At 41.9% G+C, this 23274-nt stretch overlaps 2 protein-coding genes across 2 annotated transcripts; both read right to left on the minus strand.

The window, feature by feature from the left end:
* Positions 1-211: 211 nt before the first annotated feature.
* LOC311107256 (uncharacterized protein) lies at positions 212-8453 on the minus strand (the record flags this gene model as incomplete). The annotated part of the gene is made up of 3 exons (XM_084149736.1): positions 212-1425; positions 7458-7648; positions 8449-8453. The coding sequence occupies 3 exons, from the start codon at positions 8451-8453 to the stop codon at positions 353-355; spliced, it is 1269 nt and encodes a 422-aa protein (XP_084005862.1). The 3' UTR covers positions 212-352.
* A 297-nt stretch (positions 8454-8750) lies between these two features.
* Positions 8751-18216, minus strand: LOC311107353 (histone-lysine N-methyltransferase PRDM7-like). The gene is made up of 5 exons (XM_084149840.1): positions 18077-18216; positions 17810-17942; positions 16049-16174; positions 8925-9196; positions 8751-8835 (listed from the first exon to the last, which is right to left on the minus strand). Exons 1-5 carry the CDS (start codon positions 18194-18196, stop codon positions 8764-8766), a joined length of 723 nt encoding a protein of 240 aa, XP_084005966.1. The 5' UTR covers positions 18197-18216; the 3' UTR covers positions 8751-8763.
* Positions 18217-23274: the final 5058 nt, after the last annotated feature.

Here is a 23274-nt window from a genome sequence, read left to right on the forward strand (position 1 = left end):
GTATACATTTCAGTTGGCAATAATATTACTTAAATATTTACAGTTAATATACACATGCGTAATTTACTATATTCAAATGTGACTTGAGTTCTGTGAATATCATATCAGAATAATTCAACAGTATTCCAGTCAATTCAGAGAGTAAACCAAATTCCAATTCCACATTTTCTTTATTGAAAAGTATTGGAAGAGAATTGGAATTTGATTGTACTTCCTGAATTGACTGGAATTGACCCCAACCCTGGTATCTATGTAAAAAAGACTTCAGTCATGTTTCTTGATAGAACAAAAACTTACTGCATCTCATTGTCACATTACCATCCCATTTACAAGTGAAAACTACTTTACTCTTTTAAGAACACTGGTGTGTCTTTAGATTGTATGACCGACTGAAAGTCTTCCCACACTGGGAGCAGTGGACCGGTTTCTCTCCTGTGTGAATGCGCTGGTGTATTTTTAACTTTCCTGACTCCCTGAAACTCTTCCCACACTGGGAGCAGTGGAATGGCTTCTCTCCTGTGTGAGTGAGCTGGTGTCTATTGTAATCACTCCCTGTATTGAAACTCTTCCCACACTGGGAGCAGTGGAACGGTTTCTCTCCTGTGTGAATACGCTGGTGTGTTCTGAGATTACTCTCTTGACTGAAACTCTTCCTACACTGGGAACAGTGGAACGGCTTCTCTCCTGTGTGAGTGCGCTGATGTGCTGTTAGAACGTGTATGAAACCAAAGGTCTTCCCACACTGGGAACAGTGGAATGGCTTCTCTCCTGTGTGAGTTAGCTGGTGTCTGATGAGATTATACGCTCTAGTGAAACTCTTCCCACACTGGGAGCAGTGGAACAGCTTCTCACCTGTGTGAATGCGCTGGTGTATCTTTAAATTTCCTGACTCCCTGAAGCTCTTCCCACACTGGGAACAGTGGAATGGCTTTTCTCCTGTGTGAATGCGCTGGTGTATCTTTAACTTTCCTGACTCCCTGAAACTCTTCCCACACTGGGAACAGTGGAACGGCTTCTCTCCTGTGTGAGTGAGCTGGTGTCTATTGTAATCACTCCCTGTATTGAAACTCTTCCCACACTGGGAGCAGTGGAACGGCCTCTCTCCTGTGTGAATGCGTTGGTGTGTTCTGAGATGATCTTCTTTAATGAAGCTCTTCCCACACTGAGAACAGCGGTGTGGTCGTGGCTTGTCCGTCTCTCTCTGTTTCCTGGTGGGAGCTGGATTGGAGGAACCTGATGTGGTTCCATGGTGTTGTGAGCTGCTGGAGGACATGAGATTCTCTGATCTGATCTCTCCACTCCTCAACAGTCTGACATACTCATCATGGTGACATCTCTTTATGTGCTTGAGGAGGAAGATCTGAGAGGTGAAGGAGAACGGACAGCCAGAACACGAGAAGATCTGGAAAGACTCAACGTTCACATCTGTGTGTGAGAGAGTGAGAGAGAGAGAACAATTAAGATAAGGGAAATCACAATAAATATAATCATTTAAAACATACATGTTTTCCTGACTATGTGACCTGAACAGGAACATCTCAGGACATGATAATACACAACAGAAAACATTGTTTAAAATCAAAATCAATGATTTGTCATTAGCTAGGATACCAATAAATTGGCATTAGATTTTCATGCAAATATTCTAAAATCCGCATTAAAAACAATATTTCCCACCAGAGATGCGTTTCCATCAAACTGACAAATGCTGTGTGTGATGACTTATTGCAAATAAAAATAACTTTTACAGTTAACCTCAAACTCTGATGCTGTCTGCGCCAAGGCAAGATCATTAGCGGCACTTAAAAAATAAACGTTTTGTTATGCGTGTTCACTGATATACACTACCAGTCAAATGTTTGGACACACCTACTCATTCAAGGGTTTTTCTTTCTTTTTTTCTTTTTTTTACATTGTAGAATAATAGTGAAGACATCAAAACTATTAAATAACACATATGGAATCATGTAGTAACCAAAACAGTGTTAAACAAATCAAAATATATGTTATATTTGAGATTCTTCAAATAGCCACCCTTTGCCTTGATGACAGCTTTGCACACTCTTGGCAATCTCTCAACCGTTGAATTGTTTATTATTTCAATCCTTGAATGAGTAGGTATGTCCAAACGTTTGACTGGTACTGTATATACAGTATGAGGAGAAAGCTGAAGTCTCTACCTATTAGGGGTGTAACGATCCATCTACTACATCGATGTATCGATTTATATTCCTATGATCCAACTACATCGATCTGTGCTTGGCGAGTTGGCCTTTTGGACAACATATATCAATCTAACATGGTTTTAAAATGTAATAAATCGATTGTATCGATACTAGTAAATAACCCATTGGATTTAAGCACGTCAGACTTTATATGGATGTTTTTTCTTAGCACTTTTAATGATAAAGGCTATAAACATTACTCGATTCAGTCTGCCTATCCGTGACGTCATCGCCCCGCGCCAGCAGCAGCGCAAAGGCGCAAAGACAACAAAACATAGCATGGCGGACGACAGAGGAGAAGCCAACGAGCGAGAAATTATCAAGCCACCATTGCGGTCCTTACAAGAAACAGGAATCTAGGAAACTTCACCTGCACTGTCCAGTATCCAGGTATTTATTTCAGTCACACTGGTTGAATTTTTGGCTAAAAGGTTACTGAATCGATTTCAAGTCACTGAATCGTTTCGGATCGTATCTTTCTAAATGAACCAATATCGTCCTTGAATCGTATCGACAACCACGAATCGTGATACAAATCGAATCGTTGTTAAAACGAATCGTTACACCCCTACTACCTATCCATTGATGTAAATATATCCCCCGTCTAATTCCCAGTTCGTGCACTAGATAGCAGTTGACGTCTCTTGGCCACTTGAAACCACTTACGTCTGGTTTGGGTAGTGAGGCACTGTGCCAAAATGCCTGTCGTCTTAAAATGACAAATCAGGGCTTTCATGTTGTGGAGTTACAGTTGAAGTGGGAAGTTTACATACACCTTAGCCAAATACATTTAAACTTAGTTTTTCACAATTCCTGACATTTAATCCTAGTAAAAATGCCCTGTCTTAGGTCAGTTAGGATCACCATTTTATTTTAAGAATGCGAAATGTCAGAATAATAGTAGAGAGAATGATTTATTTCAGCTTTTATTTATTTCATCACATTCCCAGTGGGTCAGAAGTTTACATACACTCAATTAGTATTTGGTAGCATTGCCTTTAAATTGTTTAACTTGGGTCAAATGTTTCGGGTAGCCTTCCACAAGCTCACCACAATAAATTGGGGGAATTTTGGCCCATTCCTCCTGACAGAGCTGGTGTACCTCGCACACGCTTTTTCAGTTCTGCCCACAGATTGTCAAAAGGATTGAGGTCAGGGCTTTGTGATGGCCACTCCAATACCTTTACTTGGTTGTCCTTAAGCCATTTTGCCACAACTTTGGAAGTATGCTTGAGGTCATTGTCCATTTGGAAGACCCATTTGCGACCAAGCTTTAACTTCCTGACTGATGTCTTGAGATTTTGCTTCAATATATCCACATCATTTTCCTTCCTCATGATGCCATCTATTTTGTGAAGTGCACCAGTCCCTCCTGTAGCAAAGCACCCCCACAGCATGATGCTGCTACCCCATGCTTCACTGTTGGGATGGTGTTCTTCGGCTTGTAAGCAACCCCCTTTTTCCTCCAAACATAACGATGGTCATTATGGCCAAATAGTTCTATTTTTGTTTCATCAGACCAGAGGACATTTCTCCAAAAAGTATGATCTTTGTCCCCATGTGCAGTTGCAAAATGGAGTCTGGCTTTTTTATGGCGGTTTTGGAGCAGTGGCATCTTCCTTGCTGAGCCACCTTTCAGGTTATGTCGATATAGGACTCGTTTTACTGTGGATATAGATACTTTTGTACCCGTTTCCTCCAGCATCTTCACAAGGTCCTTTGCTGTTGTTCTGGGATTGATTTGCACTTTTCGCACCAAAGTACGTTCATCTCTAGGAGACAGAACGCGTCTCCTTCCTGAGCGGTATGATGGCTGCGTGGTCCCATGGTGTTTATACTTGCGTACTATTGTTTGTACAGATGAACGTGGTACCTTCAGGCATTTGGAAATTGCTCTCAAGGATGAACCAGACTTGTGGACGTCTACAAATTGTTTTTAAGGTCTTGGCTGATTTCTTTTGATTTTCCCATGATGTCAAGCAAAGAGGCACTGAGTTTAAAGGTAGACCTTGAAACACATCCACAGAAACACCTCCAATTGAATCAAATGATGTCAATTAGCCTATCAGAAGCTTCTAAAGCCATGACATCATTTTCTGGAATTTTCCAAGCTGTTTAAAGGAACAGTCAACTTAGTGTATGTAAACGTCTGACCCACTGGAATTGTGATACAGTGAATTATAAGTGAAATAATCTGTCTGTAAACAATTGTTGGAAAAATTACTTGTGTCATGCACAAAGTAGCAGTGGCGGCTCCTGAAAAAATTCTCAGGAGGGGCAATTTTTCTGATGATTTAGGTGACCTACACACATTTAAAAAAAGATATGTCCAGCAACAACATGAAGACAGGGGCAGCATATAAGTCAATACCAGAAGCATTTATTGACTGATCTGGGGAGATGGATTCCAGTTTCTGTGACAGATTATAAATAATCTCTGATGCCTTTGTTATATTAGCTTTTGGTTGAATGTACTGTTGTAGTAAATATATAATGTTATAGCTTGGTCTGACTAAAATCTTGTGCATGACCCATTTTGTGTTGGGCCTTTGTATTCAATACAATGAACAAGAGTCCTATCTTGTCAGCCTTGTCAGCAGGTGGCTAAGGATAACACCCACGCCATAGGTCTCTCAGTTCTTCCAACTCACGAGTTCTTGCCCTGAGGACACACACACACACACCCACACACACACACACACACACACACACACACACACACACACACATCATCACTGATAAACACACACACACACACACACACACATCATCACTGATAACAAACACACACACACACACACACACACACACACACACACACACACACACACACACACACTGATAACAAACACACACACACACACACAAATCCTCTTCTCTTAGGCTGAACATGAAGACAGAGAACCCGACTCAGAGCCAATGCAACAGGGACACTAGCCTGGAGGTGACCTCGCCCAACTCATCAGGACCAATCAGAAGATCAGAACTACTAGATTCAACCTACTTCATTTTATTGTATAAAATGTCAGCACACAATGTTTAGGCGCTCTTCTGATAAACTCCCTACGAGTTTGACGAACGGGTCCGTGCACGCGATTCCAGATATCTTTACCTCTGAATAAACTGCCTTATATTATACAATTATCCACCTTGTCCAAAAGTCTCTACTTGGTCTCCGTTCTCCAGTAAACTTGTTTTATCAACAATAGTAAGGTTCAATGACACAGAAAGCAGTTCAATGTCGGGGTACAGAGTCGCTCTCTTACCAGGATCGCGGTCCGCTCTGACCAGGGTGAAGCCGGCCGGCTCCACCTCTCTGTCCGGGACTCTGTCATCCAGCCAAGTCTCCCAGCTGTATTGGGATTCCGCTGCCAGCAGCGTTTTCATTATTTAGTCCGTTCGTAGCGGGTATGTACACGATCAACAAGATCAGTCCAAAACCGAAGATCAGTCCAAAGCAGAATGTTTGCAGAATGTTTGTAAACTAAGTCTACAAATTAAAAACATAAAATAACGCCACACTGCAGGTCGCAACATAGACGCTGCTAGCCGCCATTGTCTTAGTTACGTTCAACGTTACGTCACGTATGACGAAAGTGCGTAAGTGCATGCCCACAGACACCCATAGAGAATGTATTGAAAGCTTTGAAATGTGAAAAAAATAGATTTTACATGACAGGCTATGAGAGACTTCTGGGCGATTTTCAACCTGACTGAAATCGCCCAAAAAACGGGCGGGGCCATTTGAAGCACGACTTTAGCCTGATTTGACATTTAGTGGCTGGCAGATCAGACGTGAACACTGATAACTGCTGTTGCCGTGATATAATTGATTAGAAAAAAAATCCCTTCCTTTTCCCGTTTGGCAGTGCGTCGCCCATATCGCCCTATTGAACAAGCCGTCCCTGCAAAGTAGATGTCCTAACCGACTTGCCAAAACTATAGCTTGTTAACAAGAAATTTGTGGAGTGGTTGAAAAACTAGTTTTAATGACTCCAACCTAAGTGTATGTAAACTTCCGACTTCAAATGTATTTACTTATAAGACACAGACAGGGGAGGAAACTTCAAAAGTATTTTTCCATTCACTTTTCCTACTGTAAACAATGAGCGCATGATTCATGGTCTTTATGGGGGGGCAGTGGGGGGGGGATTCTTATGACATTGCCAGCATTAAGATCTTAGTTTGATTTCCAAAAAGACAAGGACTGTACCTTTCAAATGATGATGTCACTTTTTATTTTTTGACAGAAACCTCCCCCAAACTCGCTGGACCCGGGTCCAAAACAACAACTCAGAGTTTAACAGGGTAAATTCACATGTACCGAATAATAAATACAAGTAAATGGGTTTCCATCGCAATTTTCAACTCTACTGACCGTTTTGTCACAAATAAATGTGTTACATAGCAAATGTGCCCACTCTGGTCTTTGCATGTGCTCTCTAGCCAACAGCTCACATATACAGTGGGGGTTGACTACCAGCATGATGAGATTCTTATTATGGAAAAAAGAGCCAGATTCTTTTTATTTGTCAAACGGCAGCCAAACATCGATCATCATGTCACCAGAATAAGACCCTCAATGTTTATTGGGAAGGAGCATCAAGCTCATCACCGTGCGCTTTCACCACCCTGTGAAGTTATTTCATCTGTAGCTTAATAAACTGCATGAGTCGTAGTGGGAGGACCACACAACATATCACGTGACTCCAAGTTTACTTTTACATTTTTTACATTTTAGTCATTTAGCAGACGCTCTTATCCAGAGCCACTTACAGAAGCAATTAGGGTTAAGTGCCTTGCTCAAGGGCACATCGACAGATTTTTCACCTAGTCGGCTCGGGGATTAGAACCAGCGACCTTTCGGTTACTGGCACAACGCTCTTAACCACTAAGCTACCTACTTCAATATGATGGTTATTAATAGTTGTTTCCACAGCCATTTCGCGCATAATACATTCTACAGACACAAAAAAGATCCCACCTTGTCATTTTGTTTTGTCGACATTTTATTGAAGCTGGAAAATGTAGTAGAATAAGAAAATGACAGACAAGGTGGAAATAACATTAAAGTACCTTTAGCAGAGCTCTTGTTGTTCCAGAGGTAAAGAGAGGGATGAAGAGGTGAGGAAGAGGGGAGAGAGAGTAAAGTACCTTTAGCAGAGCTCTTTTTGTCCCAGAGGTAAAGAGAGGGATGAAGAGGTGAGGAAGAGGGGAGAGAGAGTAAAGTACCTTTAGCAGAGCTCTTTTTGTCCCAGAGGTAGTCGAAGACAATGCCCAGGTCTCTGGCGTACTCCTCTCCGTACCAAACCAATAGCTCCTCTCCAACAGCTATAGGCTTACAGCAGCGGTATAGAATCTCTCCTCTGTACTGGAAGGCCACCAGATTCTGTTCTTCTTCTCTACGAGCACAGTTCACATACCTGAGAGAGAGAGTTAACAGAGGGGTTAATTATGTATGGAGAAAAGAATGAGGGAAAACATATGGGAATAAAAGAGAAGGATTTATTGAAGTTATCAGGTATGAGGCAAAGATAGAGAGGACTGTGAGACTTCCTCTGTACTTACAGAGAGAAACAGGAGGAAGAGGACTGAGACTTCCTCTGTACTTACAGAGAGAAACAGGAGGAAGAGGACTGAGACTTCCTCTGTACTTACAGAGAGAAACAGGAGGAGGAAGAGGACTGAGACTTCCTCTGTACTTACAGAGAGAAACAGGAGGAGGAAGAGGACTGTGAGACTTCCTCTGTACTTACAGTGAGAAACAGGAGGAAGAGGACTGAGAGACTTCCTCTGTACTTACAGAGAGAAACAGAAGGAAGAAGAGGACTGAGAGACTTCCTCTGTACTTACAGAGAGAAACAGAAGGAGGAAGAGGACTGAGACTTCCTCTGTACTTACAGAGAGAAACAGGAGGAAGAGGACTGAGACTTCCTCTGTACTTACAGAGAGAAACAGGAGGAGGAAGAGGACTATGAGACTTCCTCTGTACTTACAGAGAGAAACAGGAGGAAGAGGACTGAGAGACTTCCTCTGTACTTACAGAGAGAAACAGAAGGAGGAAGAGGACTGAGACTTCCTCTGTACTTACAGAGAGAAACAGGAGGAAGAGGACTGAGAGACTTCCTCTGTACTTACAGAGAGAAACAGAAGGAAGAAGAGGACTGAGAGACTTCCTCTGTACTTACAGAGAGAAACAGGAGGAGGAAGAGGACTGTGAGACTTCATCTGTACTTACAGAGAGAAACAGGAGGAAGAGGACTGAGAGACTTCCTCTGTACTTACAGAGAGAAACAGAAGGAGGAAGAGGACTGAGACTTCCTCTGTACTTACAGAGAGAAACAGGAGGAAGAAGAGGACTGTGAGACTTCCTCTGTACTTACAGAGAGAAACAGGAGGAGGAAGACGACAGACTTCCTCTGTACTTACAGAGAGAAACAGGAGGAGGAAGAGGACTGTGAGACTTCCTCTGTACTTACAGAGAGAAACAGAAGGAGGAAGAGGACTGTGAGACTTCCTCTGTACTTCACAGTGTTGCTCACCTCATCCAGTTGGAGTGAGTGTCTCTCCCAGCATCAATGTAGTCGTCCCAGTGTTTGCTCTTGTAGATCTGAGGAAAACAACAATTCATATTTACAGTTTTGATCAGGTTGGACAAAATGTAAGCACAGCGCGATGACACACACACACTCCTCTCACCACCCAGGAGTATCCACTCTCCATGGCCTGGTCCTTGTCTGTGATCTCTCCTTCATAAGGTCCATAGTGGGCTCCTGCAGGCACAGTGTTTCCTTGGTTGAATACCCCCAGTCCTGCTTCAGGGATGCCTGATGTCCTGACCTCCAGGCCGGACGGCAGGGTGAGTCTGGCCCTGTCAGGGGCTCCTAGAGGGGCAGGGATGTCAGGGACAAAGAGAGCAGGACCATGGAGCTCACACTCCTCCATGAAGAAAGACTTGCAGTCCTCACAGTCTGGGAGAGAGAAAGATAAATAGAACATGTTAAACGTCAGTTATCATGATGATGAAGACATGCAGAGAGGTAGAGAGAGAGAGACATAGACAGAGACAGAGACAGAGACAGAGAGACAGAGAGAGAGAGAGAGACAGCGAGAGAGAGAGAGAGAGAGAGAGAGAGAGAGAGAGAGAGAGAGAGAGAGAGAGAGAGCGAGAGAGAGACAGCGAGAGAGAGAGAGAGACAGCGAGAGAGAGAGCGAGAGAGAGAGCGAGACAGCGAGAGAGAGACAGAGACAGAGAGAGAGACAAAGAGAGAGAAACAGAGAGAGAGAGAGAGAGAGAGACAAAGAGAGAGAGACAGAGAGCGAGAGAGAGAGAGACAAAGAGAGAGAGAGAGACAGAGAGAGAGAGAGAGCGACAGACAGAGATAGAGAGAGAGAGAGAGAGAGAGAGACAAAGAGAGAGAGAGAGAGACAGAGAGAGAGAGAGAGCGACAGACAGAGATAGAGAGAGAGAGAGAGAGAGAGAGAGAGAGAGAGAGAGAGAGAGAGAGAGAGATATCCCCCCACTAGAATCCCCACTAGAATCCCCATACTTTAATGAAGACAGTTTCTCCATCCTGGAGGGGGAAATCAATCATTTCCAGACCCAGGGACATGTACTAGTCTGTGGCGACCTAAATGCCAGAACTGGACAAGAACCTGACACCCTCAGCACACAGGGGGTCAAACACCTACCTGGAGGTGACAGCATTCCCTCCCCCATATGCCCCCCTAGGCACTACTACGACAATATAACCAACAAAAACGGGTCACGACTCCTGCAGCTCTGTCGCACACTGGGTATGTACATAGTCAATGGTAGGCTTCGAGGGGACTCCTATGGTAGGTACACCTATAGCTCATCTCTTGGCAGTAGTACTGTAGACTACTTTATCACTGACCTCAACCCAGAGTCTCTCAGAGCGTTCACAGTCAGCCCACTGACACCCCTATCAGACCACAGCAAAATCACAGTCTACTTGAACAGAGCAATACTCAATCATGAGGCATCAAAGCCAAAGGAACTGAATAATATTAAGAAATGTTATAGATGGAAGGAAAGTAGTGTTGAAACCTACCAAAAAACAATTAGGAAACAACAAATTCAATCCATTCTAGACAACTTCCTGGACAAAACGTTCCACTGTAATAGTGAAGGTGTAAACTTGGCAGTAGAAAACCTAAACAGTATATTTGACCTCTCAGCTTCCCTATCAAATCTAAAAATCTCTAACAGAAAACCAAAGAAAAGTAATAACAGTGATAAATGGTTTGATGAAGAATGCAAAAACCTAAGAAAGAAATTGAGAAACCTATCCAACCAAAAACATAGAGACCCAGAAAACCTGAGCCTACGCCTTCACTATGGTGAATCACTAAAACAATACAGAAATACACTACGGAAAAAGAAGGAACAGCATTACAGAAATCAGCTCAATGTAATTGAAGAATCCATAGACTCTAAACACTAAACAAACAACAACACGAAGAGCTATCTATCCAAAACGGAGATGTATGGGTAAACCACTTCTCCAATCTTTTTGGTCCTACACCAGAGAACAAACAGCTAAAAAATATACATGATCAAATGCAATTCTTAGAATCAACTATTAAAGACTACCAGAACCCACTGGATTCTCCAATTACATTGAATGAACTACAGGACAAAATACAAACCCTCCAACCCAAAAAGTCCTGTTGTGTTGATGGTATCCTCAATGAAATGATAAAATATACAGACCACAAATTTCAATTAGCTACACTTAAACTCTTTAACATCATCCTTAGCTCTGGCATCTTCCCCAATATTTGGAACCAAGGACTGATCACCCCAATCCACAAAAGTGGAGACAAATTTGACCCCAATAACTACCGTGGGATATGCGTCAACAGCAACCTTGGGAAAATCCCCTGCATTATCATTAACAGCAGACTAGTTCATTTCCTCAGTGAAAACAATGTACTGAGCAAATGTCAAATTGGCTTTTTACCAAATTACTGTACGACAGACCACGTATACACCCTGCACACCCTAATTGACAAACAAACAAACCAAAACAAAGGCAAAGTCTTCTCATGCTTTGTTGATTTCAAAAAAGCTTTTGACTCAATTTGGCATGAGGGTCTGCTATACAAATTGATGGAAAGTGGGGTTGGGGGAAAAACATACGACATTATAAAATCCATGTACACAAACAACAAGTGTGCGGTTAAAATTGGCAAAAAACACACACATTTCTTTCCACAGGGCCGTGGGGTGAGACAGGGATGCAGTTTAAGCCCCACCCTCTTCAACATATATATCAATGAATTGGCGAGGGCTCTAGAACAGTCTGCAGCACCCGGCCTTACCCTACTAGAATCTGAAGTCAAATGTCTTCTGTTTGCTGATGATCTGGTGCTTCTGTCACCAACCAAGGAGGGCCTACAGCAGCACCTAGATCTTCTGCACAGATTCTGTCAGACCTGGGCCCTGACAGTAAATCTCAGTAAGACAAAAATAATGGTGTTCCAAAAAAGGTCCAGTTGCCAGGACCACAAATACAAATTCCATCTAGACACCGTTGCCCTAGAGCACACAAAAAACTATACATACCTCGGCCTAAACATCAGCGCCACAGGTAACTTCCACAAAGCTGTGAACGATCTGAGAGACAAGGCAAGAAGGGCCTTCTATGCCATCAAAAGGAACATAACATTTGACATACCAATTAGGATCTGGCTAAAAATACTTGAATCAGTTATAGAACCCATTGCCCTTTATGGTTTTGAGGTCTGGGTCCGCTCACCAACCAAGAATTCACAAAATGGGACAAACACCAAATTGAGACTCTGCATGCAGAATTCTGCAAAAACATCCTCCGTGTACAACGTAAAACACCAAATAATGCATGCAGAGCAGAATTAGGCCAAAACCCGCAAATTATCAAAATCCAGAAAAGAGCCGTTAAATTCTATAACCACTTAAAAGGAAGCGATTCCCAAACCTTCCATAACAAAGCCATCACCTACAGAGAGATGAACTTGGAGAAGAGTCCCCTAAGTAAGCTTGTCCTGGGCCTCTGTTCACAAACACAAACAGACCCCACACAGCCCCAGAACAACAACAACAACAACACAATTAGACCCAACCAAATCATGAGAAAACAAAAAGAGAATTACTTGACACATTGGAAAGAACAAACAAAAAAACAGAGCAAACTAGAATGCTATTTGGCCCTAAACAGAGAGTACACAGTGGCAGAATACCTGACCACTGTGACTGACCCAAACTTAAGGAAAGCTTTGACTATGAGACTCAGTGACCATAGCCTTGCTATTGAGAAAGGCTGCCGTAGGCAGACCTGGCTCTCAAGAGAAGACAGGCTATGTGCACACTGCCCACAAAATGAGGTGGAAACTGAGCTGCACTTCCTAACCTCCTGCCAAATGTATGACCATATTAGAGACACATATTTCCCTCAGATTACAGCGATCCACAAAGAATTCGAAAACAAACCCAATTTTGATAAACTCCCTTATCTACTGGGTGAAAAACCACAGTGTGCCATCACAGCTGCAAGATTTGTGACCTGTTGCCACAAGAAAAGGGCAACCAGTGAAGAACAAACACCATTGTAAATACAACACATTTTTATGTTGATTTATTTTCCCATTTGTACTTTAACTATTTGCACATTGTTACAACACTGTATATATACATAATATGACATTTGAAATGTCTTTATTCTTTTGAAACTTCTGAGTGTAATGTTTACTGTTAATATTTATTGTTTATTTCACTTTTGTTTACTATCTACTTCCCTTGCTTTGGCAATGTTAACATACGTTTCCCATGCCAATAAAGCCCTTAAATTGAATTGAGAGAGAGAGAGAGAGAGAGAGAGAGAGAGAGAGAGAGAGAGAGAGAGAGAGAGAGAGAGAGAGAGAGAGAGAGAGAAAAAGAATGAGAGGAACAAACAGGGATGATACTGTCGTGGAAATTCTTACACAGGGACACTCAAAGTCCATCTTAAATGAATCATTGTTTATTATCAGCGCGCTGGAGAGGTTCCAACAAACTTGATGCACCATAGTGAACATCTGTCAGGAGCTCTAATGGGGCAGTCCCGTTAGCTCCCTTATATACTGACAAGTTATATTTGCATGATTTAGCTTATTCATCATTCATAATTAATGTTTACTTCATTCATGTGACGACCAATACTGGGCCATGCATGTGACAGACCAATACCTCACAAGGTTTCTTCGCTGAGACCTTGAAACCTTTCTCTAAACAAGGTTCTGGGCGTACTGCCAAATTGCAGAAAATGCTGCAGTAGTGGTTTTCAAAGCATTTCTGCCGTTTCGTTTCATAGCTGCTAAATCGCACAAAGAACTAGGAATCCAATATCCCACCTCGAGCAGCAACACTGCCTGGCTGGGGAGCTGTGCGCACTGTGCTGATCATATTGTTTTGGGAGGCGTTGCGCACAGGCATAACAAATTGTCTCATTTACTCTAAAGTCTACAAAGTGAGACTATGTCCTTGTGTTTCTTGACTATTTACATTGTTTTGTACACAAGCTTGGTTGTTTTTCAATGTTAATTTGAGTCTGCTGCTTCAAATGATAGCATCTACTACTAGTTAGATCCAATCCCAAATCTCACACACACACACACACACAGTGACACGACCCATGTTACCACGGTAACCTCCCGCCCTTAAAGGGGCAGTTGAACATTTTGTCTCGTCTCAGGTCACAAAAAATGTAATACAATTTAGCAATATACCATCTGTTTTTATATATATATATATATATATATATATTCATATATATATATATATATATATATATATGTATATATATATATATATATATATATATATATATATATATACAGTGGGGAGAACAAGTATTTGATACACTGCCGATTTTGCAGGTTTTCCTACTTACAAAGCATGTAGAGGTCTGTAATTTTTATCATTGGTACACTTCAACTGTGAGAGACTGAATCTAAAACAAAAATCCAGAAAATCACATTGTATGATTTTTAAGTAATTAATTTGCATTTTATTGCATGACATAAGTATTTGATCACCTACCAACCAGTATGAATTCCGGCTCTCACAGACCTGTTAGTTTTTCTTTAAGAAGCCCTCCTGTTCTCCACTTATTACCTGTATTAACTGCACCTGTTTGAACTCATTACCTGTATAAAAGACACCTTGTCCACAAACTCAATCAAACAGACTCCAATCTCTCCACAATGGCCAAGACCAGAGAGCTGTGTAAGGACATCAGGGATAAAATTGTAGACCTGCACAAGGCTGGGATGGGCTACAGGACAATAGACAAGCAGCTTGGTGAGAAGGCAACAACTGTTGGCGCAATTATTAGAAAATGGAAGAAGTTCAAAATGACGGTCAATCACCCTTGGTCTGGGGCTCCATGCAAGAGCTCACCTCGTGGGGCATCAATGATCATGAGGAAGATGAGGGATCAGCCCAGAACTACACGGCAGGACCTGGTCAATGACCTGAAGAGAGCTGGGACCACAGTCTCAAAGAAAACCATTAGTAACACACTACGCCGTCATGGATTAAAATCCTGCAGCGCACGCAAGGTCCCCCTGCTCAAGCCAGCGCATGTCCAGGCCCGTCTGAAGTTTGCCAATGACCATCTGGATGATCCAGAGGAGGAATGGGAGAAGGTCATGTGGTCTGATGAGACAAAAATAGAGCTTTTTGGTCTAAACTCCACTCGCTGTGTTTGGAGGAAGAAGAAGGATGAGTACAACCCCAAGAACACCATCCCAACCGTGAAGCATGGAGGTGGAAACATCATTCTTTGTGGATGCTTTTCTGCAAAGGGGATAGGACGACTGCACCGTATTGAGGGGAGGATGGATGGGGCCATGTATCAGGAGATCTTGGCCAACAACCTCCTTCCCTCAGTAAGAGCATTGAAGATGGGTCGTGGCTGGGTCTTCCTGCATGACAACGACCCAAAACACACAGCCAGGGCAACTAAGGAGTGGCTCCGTAAGAAGCATCTCAAGGTCCTGGAGTGGCCTAGCCAGTCTCCAGACCTGAACCCAATAGAAAATCTTTGGAGGGAGCTGAAAGTCCGTATTGCCCAGCGACAGCCCCGAAACCTGAAGGATCTGGAGAAGATCTGTATGGAGGAGTGGGCCAAAATCCCTGCTGCAGTGTGTGCAAACCTGGTCAAGACCTACAGGAAACGTATGATCTCTGTAATTGCAAACAAAGGTTTTTGTACCAAATATTAAGTTCTGCTTTTCTGATGTATCAAATACTTATGTCATGCAATAAAATGTAAATTAATTACTTAAAAATCATACAATGTGATTTTCTGGATTTTTGTTTTAGATTCCGTCTCTCACAGTTGAAGTGTACCTAAGATAAAATTTACAGACCTCTACATGCTTTGTAAGTAGGAAAACCTGCAAAATCGGCAGTGTATCAAATACTTGTTCTCCCCACTGTATATATATATATATATATTATGGCGCAAAGATATTTTGGCTGGTAAAAAATCTGTGGCTGGTAGATGTTTTAATCTACCTGTCACTGTGGCTGGTGGACCAAATATGGTATTTTTGGCCCTGTAAATGACAAGAATGCTTTTTAAAAAGGTTGACAATAAATTCCTCTTTGTTCTAGGTCCAGACTCATAGAGATAGCCATTGTCTCTCAGATTGAGAGAGAGAGAGAGAGAGAGAGAGAGAGAGAGAGAGAGAGAGAGAGAGAGAGAGAGAGAGAGAGAGAGAGAGAGAGAGAGAGAGAGAGAGAGAGAGAGAGACACAGAGAGCGAAAGACTCACAGAGGTAGTGGTCATCTTTGGGGACCTCCTCTTCTGTGTAAGTGATTCTTGGTCTGTCTCTCAGGTTTCTGCCGTGCTTGTACGTGTCTTTCTGTCTTTCCAGCCACTCTCTCTTCTTACACAGGTCTGACGCACACATCCAATACATACAAACAACAGTGCCTTCAGAAAGTATTCACATCCTTTGACTTATTCCACAGTGTTGTATTGCAGCCTGAATTCAAAAGGGGGAGGAAAAAACGTGAAAATAATTTACATAAGTATTCACACCCCTGAGTCAATACGTTGTAGAAGCACCTTTGGCAGCGATTACAGCTGTGAGTCTTTCAGCGTAAGTCTCTAATCCACACCTGGATTGTGTAACATTTGCCCATTATTCTTTAAAAAAACTCTTCAAGCTCTGTCAAATTGGTTGTTGATCATTGCTAGACAACCATTTTCAGGCCTTGCCATCGATTTTCAAGTAGATTTAAGTCAAAACTGTAACCCGGCCACTCAGGAACATCCACTGTCTTCTTGATAAGCAACTTCAGTGTAGATTTGGCCTTGTGTTTTAAGTTATTGTCCTGCTGAAAGGTGAATTCATCTCCCAGTGTCTGGTGGAAAGCAGACTGAACCAGGTTTTCCTCTAGGATTTTGCCTGTGCTTAGCTCTATTCCGTTTCTTTTTTATCCTGAAAAACTCCCCAGTATTTAACGATTACAAGCATACCCATAACATGATGCAGCCACCACTATGCTTGAAAATATGGAGAGTGGTATTCAGTAATGTGTTGTATTGTATTTGCCCCAAACATAACACTTTGTATTCAGGACAAAAAGTTAATTTCTTTGCCACAATGTTTGCAGTACTATTTTAGTGCCTTGTTGCAAACAGAATGCATGTTTTCAAATATGTTTTATTCTGTACAGGTTCCCTTCTTTTCACTCTGTGAATTAGGTTAGTTTTGTGTAGTAACTACAATGTTGATCCATAGTCCGTTTTCTCCTATCACAGCCATTAAACTCTAACTGTTTTAAAGTCACCATTGGGTTCATGGTGAAATCCCTGAGCGGTTTCCTTCCTCTTCGGCAACTGAGTTAGGAAGGACGCATGTATCTTTGTAATGACTGGGTGTATTGATAGACCATCCAAAGTGTAATTAATAACTTCACCATGCCCAAAGGGATATTCAATGTCTGCTTTTTTTTACCCATCTACCAATAGGTGCCCTTCTTTGCGAGGCATTGGAAAACATCCCTGGTGTTTATTTGAAATACACTGCTCGACTGAGGGACCTATTATTGCACACAGAGTGAGTCCTTGCAACTTATTATGTGACTTGTTAAGCAAATGTTTATTCAGGAACTTGTTTAGGCTTGCCATAACAAAGGGGTTGAATACTTATTGAATGTTTAATTAGTAACAATTTAGAAAAAACATAATTCCACTTTGACATTATGGGGTATTGTATGTAGGCCAGTGACCAAAACATCTCAATAATGTTTTTTAAAAACATTTCAGGCTGTAACCTAATTGTTTTGGGGAGAAAAGACAAGGGGTGTGAATACTTTCCGAAGGCACTGTACACACACACAGACAACTGAAAAGAATAGCCATACTAAAATAATAGCCATATTGCATGTGGAATAAGATAATAATAATTATTATTATTATAATGTATTTTTCCAGAAACAGTCAATGTGCCTCATCTTTTCTCTCAGACCAAATAAAATCACAATATCAAACTCTAACAAGTCTATTCCTGTCTGTCTCTGTTACCTGAGGTTGATGGTTTGGAGTACAACAAGGGAGCCCCTCTCTGAGTGACAGCTGGGGTGTCTGCCCCCCTTCCCTGAGTGGATCTCCCTGCCTCCTCTCCACTGGTGCTGGGGGTCACTTCACTCTGACCCTCCTGGAAAGAGACCAGAGGAGAGTTCAAACTGACCACTGGGTCTGTGTGTCATCATCACTTGACCTTTGTTTAGTAGCATCATTAATTAAAATATATTGTGTGTTGTGTTATGTGTATGACAGTAACACACACACCTTGTCTCCTAGCGCCTCCTGTCCTCCACTGTGTGTGTCTGCTGTGCTGCTGTCTCTGAGGAAGGCCACTTCTTCTTCAGTCAGCACCTCCAGGAATGGCTGGGGTGGTTCTGTCCTCATATTACTGGGTCCTGCCTCCTCACTGCTAGGGGGCTGCTGAGGACCAAAGGAGGGGGGTTCCAGAGTGTTATGACAAATATCACAATGATGACTAGACAGAGCTGTCAGCCCTCTTCATCTACAGCGTGGTAATTACATACAGCACATGATATACTGTGCTTTCAGAAAGTATTCACACCCCTTGACTATTTCACCATTTTGTGGTGTTTTTTGGTCACTGGCCTATACACGATACCTCATAACGTCAACGTTTTTGAAAATGTTTACAAATTAACGAAAAATGAGAAGCTGAAATGTCTTGAGTCAATAAATATTCAACAGTTTTCCTATGGCAAGCCTAAATAAGTTCAGGAGTAGAAATGTGCTTAACAACTTACATATTAAGTTGCATGGACTCACTCTGTGTTTAACATGATGTTTGAATGACTACCTCATCTCTGTACCCCACACATACAATTATCTGTAAGGTCCCTCAGTCGAGCAGTGTTCAACTACAAAGACCAGGGATGTTTTCCAATGCCTCGCAAAGAAGGGCACCTATTGGTAGATGGGTAAAAAAACTAAACAAAAAACAGACATTGAACATCCCTTTGCGCATGGTGAAGTTATTAATTACACTTTGGATGGTCTATCAATACACCAAGTCACTACAAAGATACAGGCATCCTTCCTAACTCAGTTGCTGGAGAGGAGGGAAACCCCTCAGGGATTTCACCATGAGGTCAATGGTGACATTAAAACAGTTACAGTTTAATAGCTGTAATAGGAGAAAACTGAGGATGGACCAACAACACTGTACACTGAACAAAAATATAAACGCAACAAGTGTTGGTTCCATGTTTCATGAGCTGAAATAAAAGATCCCAGAAATGTTCTATATACACAAAAAGCTAATTTCTCTAAAATGTTTGGCACAAATTTGTTTACATCCCTCTTAGTGAACATTTCTCCTTTGCCAAGATAATCTATCCACCTGACAATTGTGGCATATCAAGAAGCTGATTAAACAACATGATCATTACACAGGTGCACCTTGTGCTGGGGACAATAAAAGGGCACTCTAAAATGTGCAGTTTTGTCACACAACACAATGACACAGATGTCTCAAGTTTTGAGGGAGCGTGTAATTGGCATGCTGACTGCAGGAATATCCACCAAAACCGTTGCCAGATGCTAATGCCATCTCAGGCCTACCCTTGGCTGCGCCCCTGCCCAGTCAAGTGAAATCCATAGATTAGGGCCTAATCAATGTATTTAAATTGACTGATTTCTTTATATGAACTGTAGCTCAGCAAAATCTTTGAAATTGTTGTATGTTGCGTTCATATTTTATATTACTCCACAATACTAACCTAAATGACAGATTGAAAAATATTACAAAACATGCAACAAGGCACTAAAGTAATACTCCCAAAAATGTGGCAAAGAAATTAACTTTATGTCCTGAATACAAAGCATTATGTTTGGGGCAAACCCAACACAACACATCACTGAGTACCACTATCCATATTTTCAAGCATGGTGGTGGCTGCATCAGGTTATGGGTATACTTGTCATCGGCAAGGACTAGGGAGTTCTTTATGATAAAAAGAAACAGAATAGAGCTAAGCACAGGCAAAATCCTAAAGGAAAACCATGTGCAGTCTGCTTTCCAACAGAGACAAATTCACCTTTCAGCAGGTCAATAGACTAAAACACAAGGCTAAATCTAAACTGGAGTTGCTTACCAAGACGACATTGAATGTTCCTGAGTGGCCTAGTTACAGTTTTGACTTAAATCGACTTGAAAAGGGCTGTCTAGCAATGATCAACAATCAACTTGATAGAGCTTGAATAATTTTTTAAAGAATAATGTGCAAATATTGTACAATCCAGGTGTGCAAAGCTCTTAAGAGACTCACAGCTGTAATCGTTGCCAAGGGTGATTCTAACATGTGATTAATCAGGTGTGTGAATACTTATGTAAATAGAATATTTCTGTATTTCCTTTTCAATAAATTTTCTAACATTTCTAAAAACATGTTTTCACTTTGTCATTAAGGGATATTGTGTGTAGATGGGTGAGAAAAAAATATATTGAATCAATTTTGAATTAAGGCTCTAACCCAATAAAATGTGGAATAAGTCAAGGGGTATGAATACTTTCTGAAGGCATCATCATTTAATTAATTGGTTCACACTTCATAGCTCCAGTCCTTGAGAGCACAAGTATCTGCTAGTGTAGTGCTGAAGAGAAACAAAAACCCCCCAGATGTATAATATGCACCTGTGAAGGTATTTTAAAAAACACTTACCTGTGCAGGTATTTAAAAAAAGATTTACCTGTACTGTAGGTGTGGCAGATGTGGCAGATTTGTCAAGCTGAGAGACTCCCTGAGACGCTGCTGGCCTCCTGGTTGGGGGTCGGAAGCTCCGTGGTGCTGTGAGGACAGATTCATATAAGCCCTACCTGGCTACTAAGACTTCTTCTATTAGGGACGTCTAACGTTCAGTCTGCTGCACAGACCCTATGGACGCTCTAGTCTAAAGCGCCTGGTTAAATTGTGCTTAGGAATTATTTTATTTTTTTTATCTCTAAATGGTTAAACTAGTGAGATATCTGTGATTATTTTAAGAAATCTGTGAGTTTGTTTCATTTACTATCATCCTAACATAAGATATTGAATGATTTTGCCATATCTAATTAATGGATATTACACTACTTTCCATGAAGAGGACAGTATGTGTTACTACTTTATACAACCACATCGAATTGGGGGGAATTACATGCCGTTTTTTTAACCTCAGATTGGTGATGTTAGTATAAATATTTATAGTCAACACGATGACAAAAGATCAATTACTTAAAACAGATGAATATCTTTGGTTATGTTATACGCACTGGGGTTCACTATCATTTTCTTTCTCAAATGGCACCAACAATTCGGAGCGGCCACACCAATTCAAAATCTAGATAGAAGCTTTATAAAAGTTCTCATCTAACCAACCATGTATATATTTTAGGGGGTCATTTAGCAGACACTCTTATCCAGAGCGACTTCAACAGATTTTTCACCTAGTCTGCTTGGGGATTTGAACTAGCAACCTTTCAGTTACTGGCCCAATGCTCTTAACAGCTAGGCTACCTGCCAAGTTTCCGTGTGGCCTTAGAATAGTGTTAGTTTTAACAGTGCTACAACCCAAGCGTTTGCCCCTTATTCTATTGATTACAGCGTGATATCGATGGAAGTGATTAACAAAAAAAAGCATTGCGTTACACTTACCGTGTTGGCAAACCACTTTAATCAAAATGCAACACTTCAAAATGTAGCTAGCTGTCTTCTACAAATTATCTAACCAGTGATTACCACGTTATTCCTAGATTCTGTGTGGTTTTTGAGCTGTTATTTTTAACAGGACGTGCAACCTCATCTCCCTGTGATAATCGATGAGTGATTGACAGAACAGTGTTGCGTTTCTCTTTCTGTTTTGGTGACCCCCATATCAAAATGAAACATTCTAAAATATAGCTGAATATGTTCTGCAGGTTGTCTTCTAACCAATGATGTAAAAATATCTCCAGCTCCATGTGGTTTTTGAGTTGTGGTAGTTTCCACAGAGCATATCTCCCTCCCCGCACCCCCCACATCGATGAGTAATTTACATTTATTGCCACTTGTCAAAACAACAGGGGTTTTGGTGCGTGTGCAGTTTATTAGCTGTTTGTTTAAAACAATACAAGTAACATGATTACTATTGTTGTAAATGTATGTGTAGATAGTAAAGTTTATGTTTTCAATATATCACAAACTGTGTTTTGACATTGGGCTATTTCTCAATATGTCTGTCAACAGGAAGCAGCAACAGCATCATTTTAAATTTAAGTTTTAGTAATATAAATGCTGAATGAGTCCAAAAACATGCTCTATTTAATTTATTTTCATGACATACCAGATATCAACAAAACGGGTTTGCCCTAAACGTAACACAGACCATTTCACATATTTTAGCATACCTTCCACTCCTTTAGCCCTACCTGTCTACTAGCCTAGTGGTATCTGGGTAGGTCCTACCAGTCTACTAGCCTAGTGGTATCTGGGTAGGTCCTACCAGTCTACTAGCCTAGTGGTATCTGGGTAGGTCCTAACAGTCTACTAGCCTAGTGGTATCTGGGTAGGTCCTACCAGTCTACTAGCTTAGTGGTATCTGGGTAGGTCCTACCAGTCTACTAGCCTGGTGGTATCTGGGTAGGTCCTACCAGTCTACTAGCCTGGTGGTATCTGGGTAGGTCCTACCAGTCTACTAGCCTGGTGGTATCTGGGTAGGTCCTACCAGTCTACTAGCCTGGTGGTATCTGGGTAGGTCCTACCAGTCTACTAGCCTGGTGGTATCTGGGTAGGTCCTATCAGTCTACTAGCCTGGTGGTATCTGGGTAGGTCCTACCAGTCTACTAGCCTGGTGGTATCTGGGTAGGTCCTACCAGTCTACTAGCCTGGTGGTATCTGGGTAGGTCCTACCAGTCTACTAGCCTGGTGGTATCTGGGTAGGTCCTACCAGTCTACTAGCCTAGTGGTATCTGGGTAGGTCCTACCAGTCTACTAGCCTGGTGGTATCTGGGTAGGTCCTACCAGTCTACTAGCCTGGTGGTATCTGGGTAGGTCCTACCAGTCTACTAGCCTGGTGGTATCTGGGTAGGTCCTACCAGTCTACTAGCCTGGTGGTATCTGGGTAGGTCCTACCAGTCTACTAGCCTGGTGGTATCTGGGTAGGTCCTACCAGTCTGCTAGCCTAGTGGTATCTGGGTAGGTCCTACCAGTCTACTAGCCTGGTGGTATCTGGGTAGGTCCTACCAGTCTACCAGCCTAGTGGTATCTGGGTAGGTCCTACCAGTCTACTAGCCTGGTGGTATCTGGGTAGGTCCTACCAGTCTACTAGCCTGGTGGTATCTGGGTAGGTCCTATCGTTCTACTAACACGATACTTCTTATAACATCCTAATTTACTACTACTGCTCTACCTGGTGGGCATCTCTCCAGTCGAGGGGTCCACTCATCCTCCTCGGAGTCGCTGGGTGCGAGAAGCGGAGCAGTGTTTACCATT

This window comes from Coregonus lavaretus (assembly GCF_964263955.1).
Source record: "Coregonus lavaretus genome assembly, chromosome: 32".
NCBI classification, from domain to species: Eukaryota; Metazoa; Chordata; class Actinopteri; order Salmoniformes; family Salmonidae; genus Coregonus; species Coregonus lavaretus.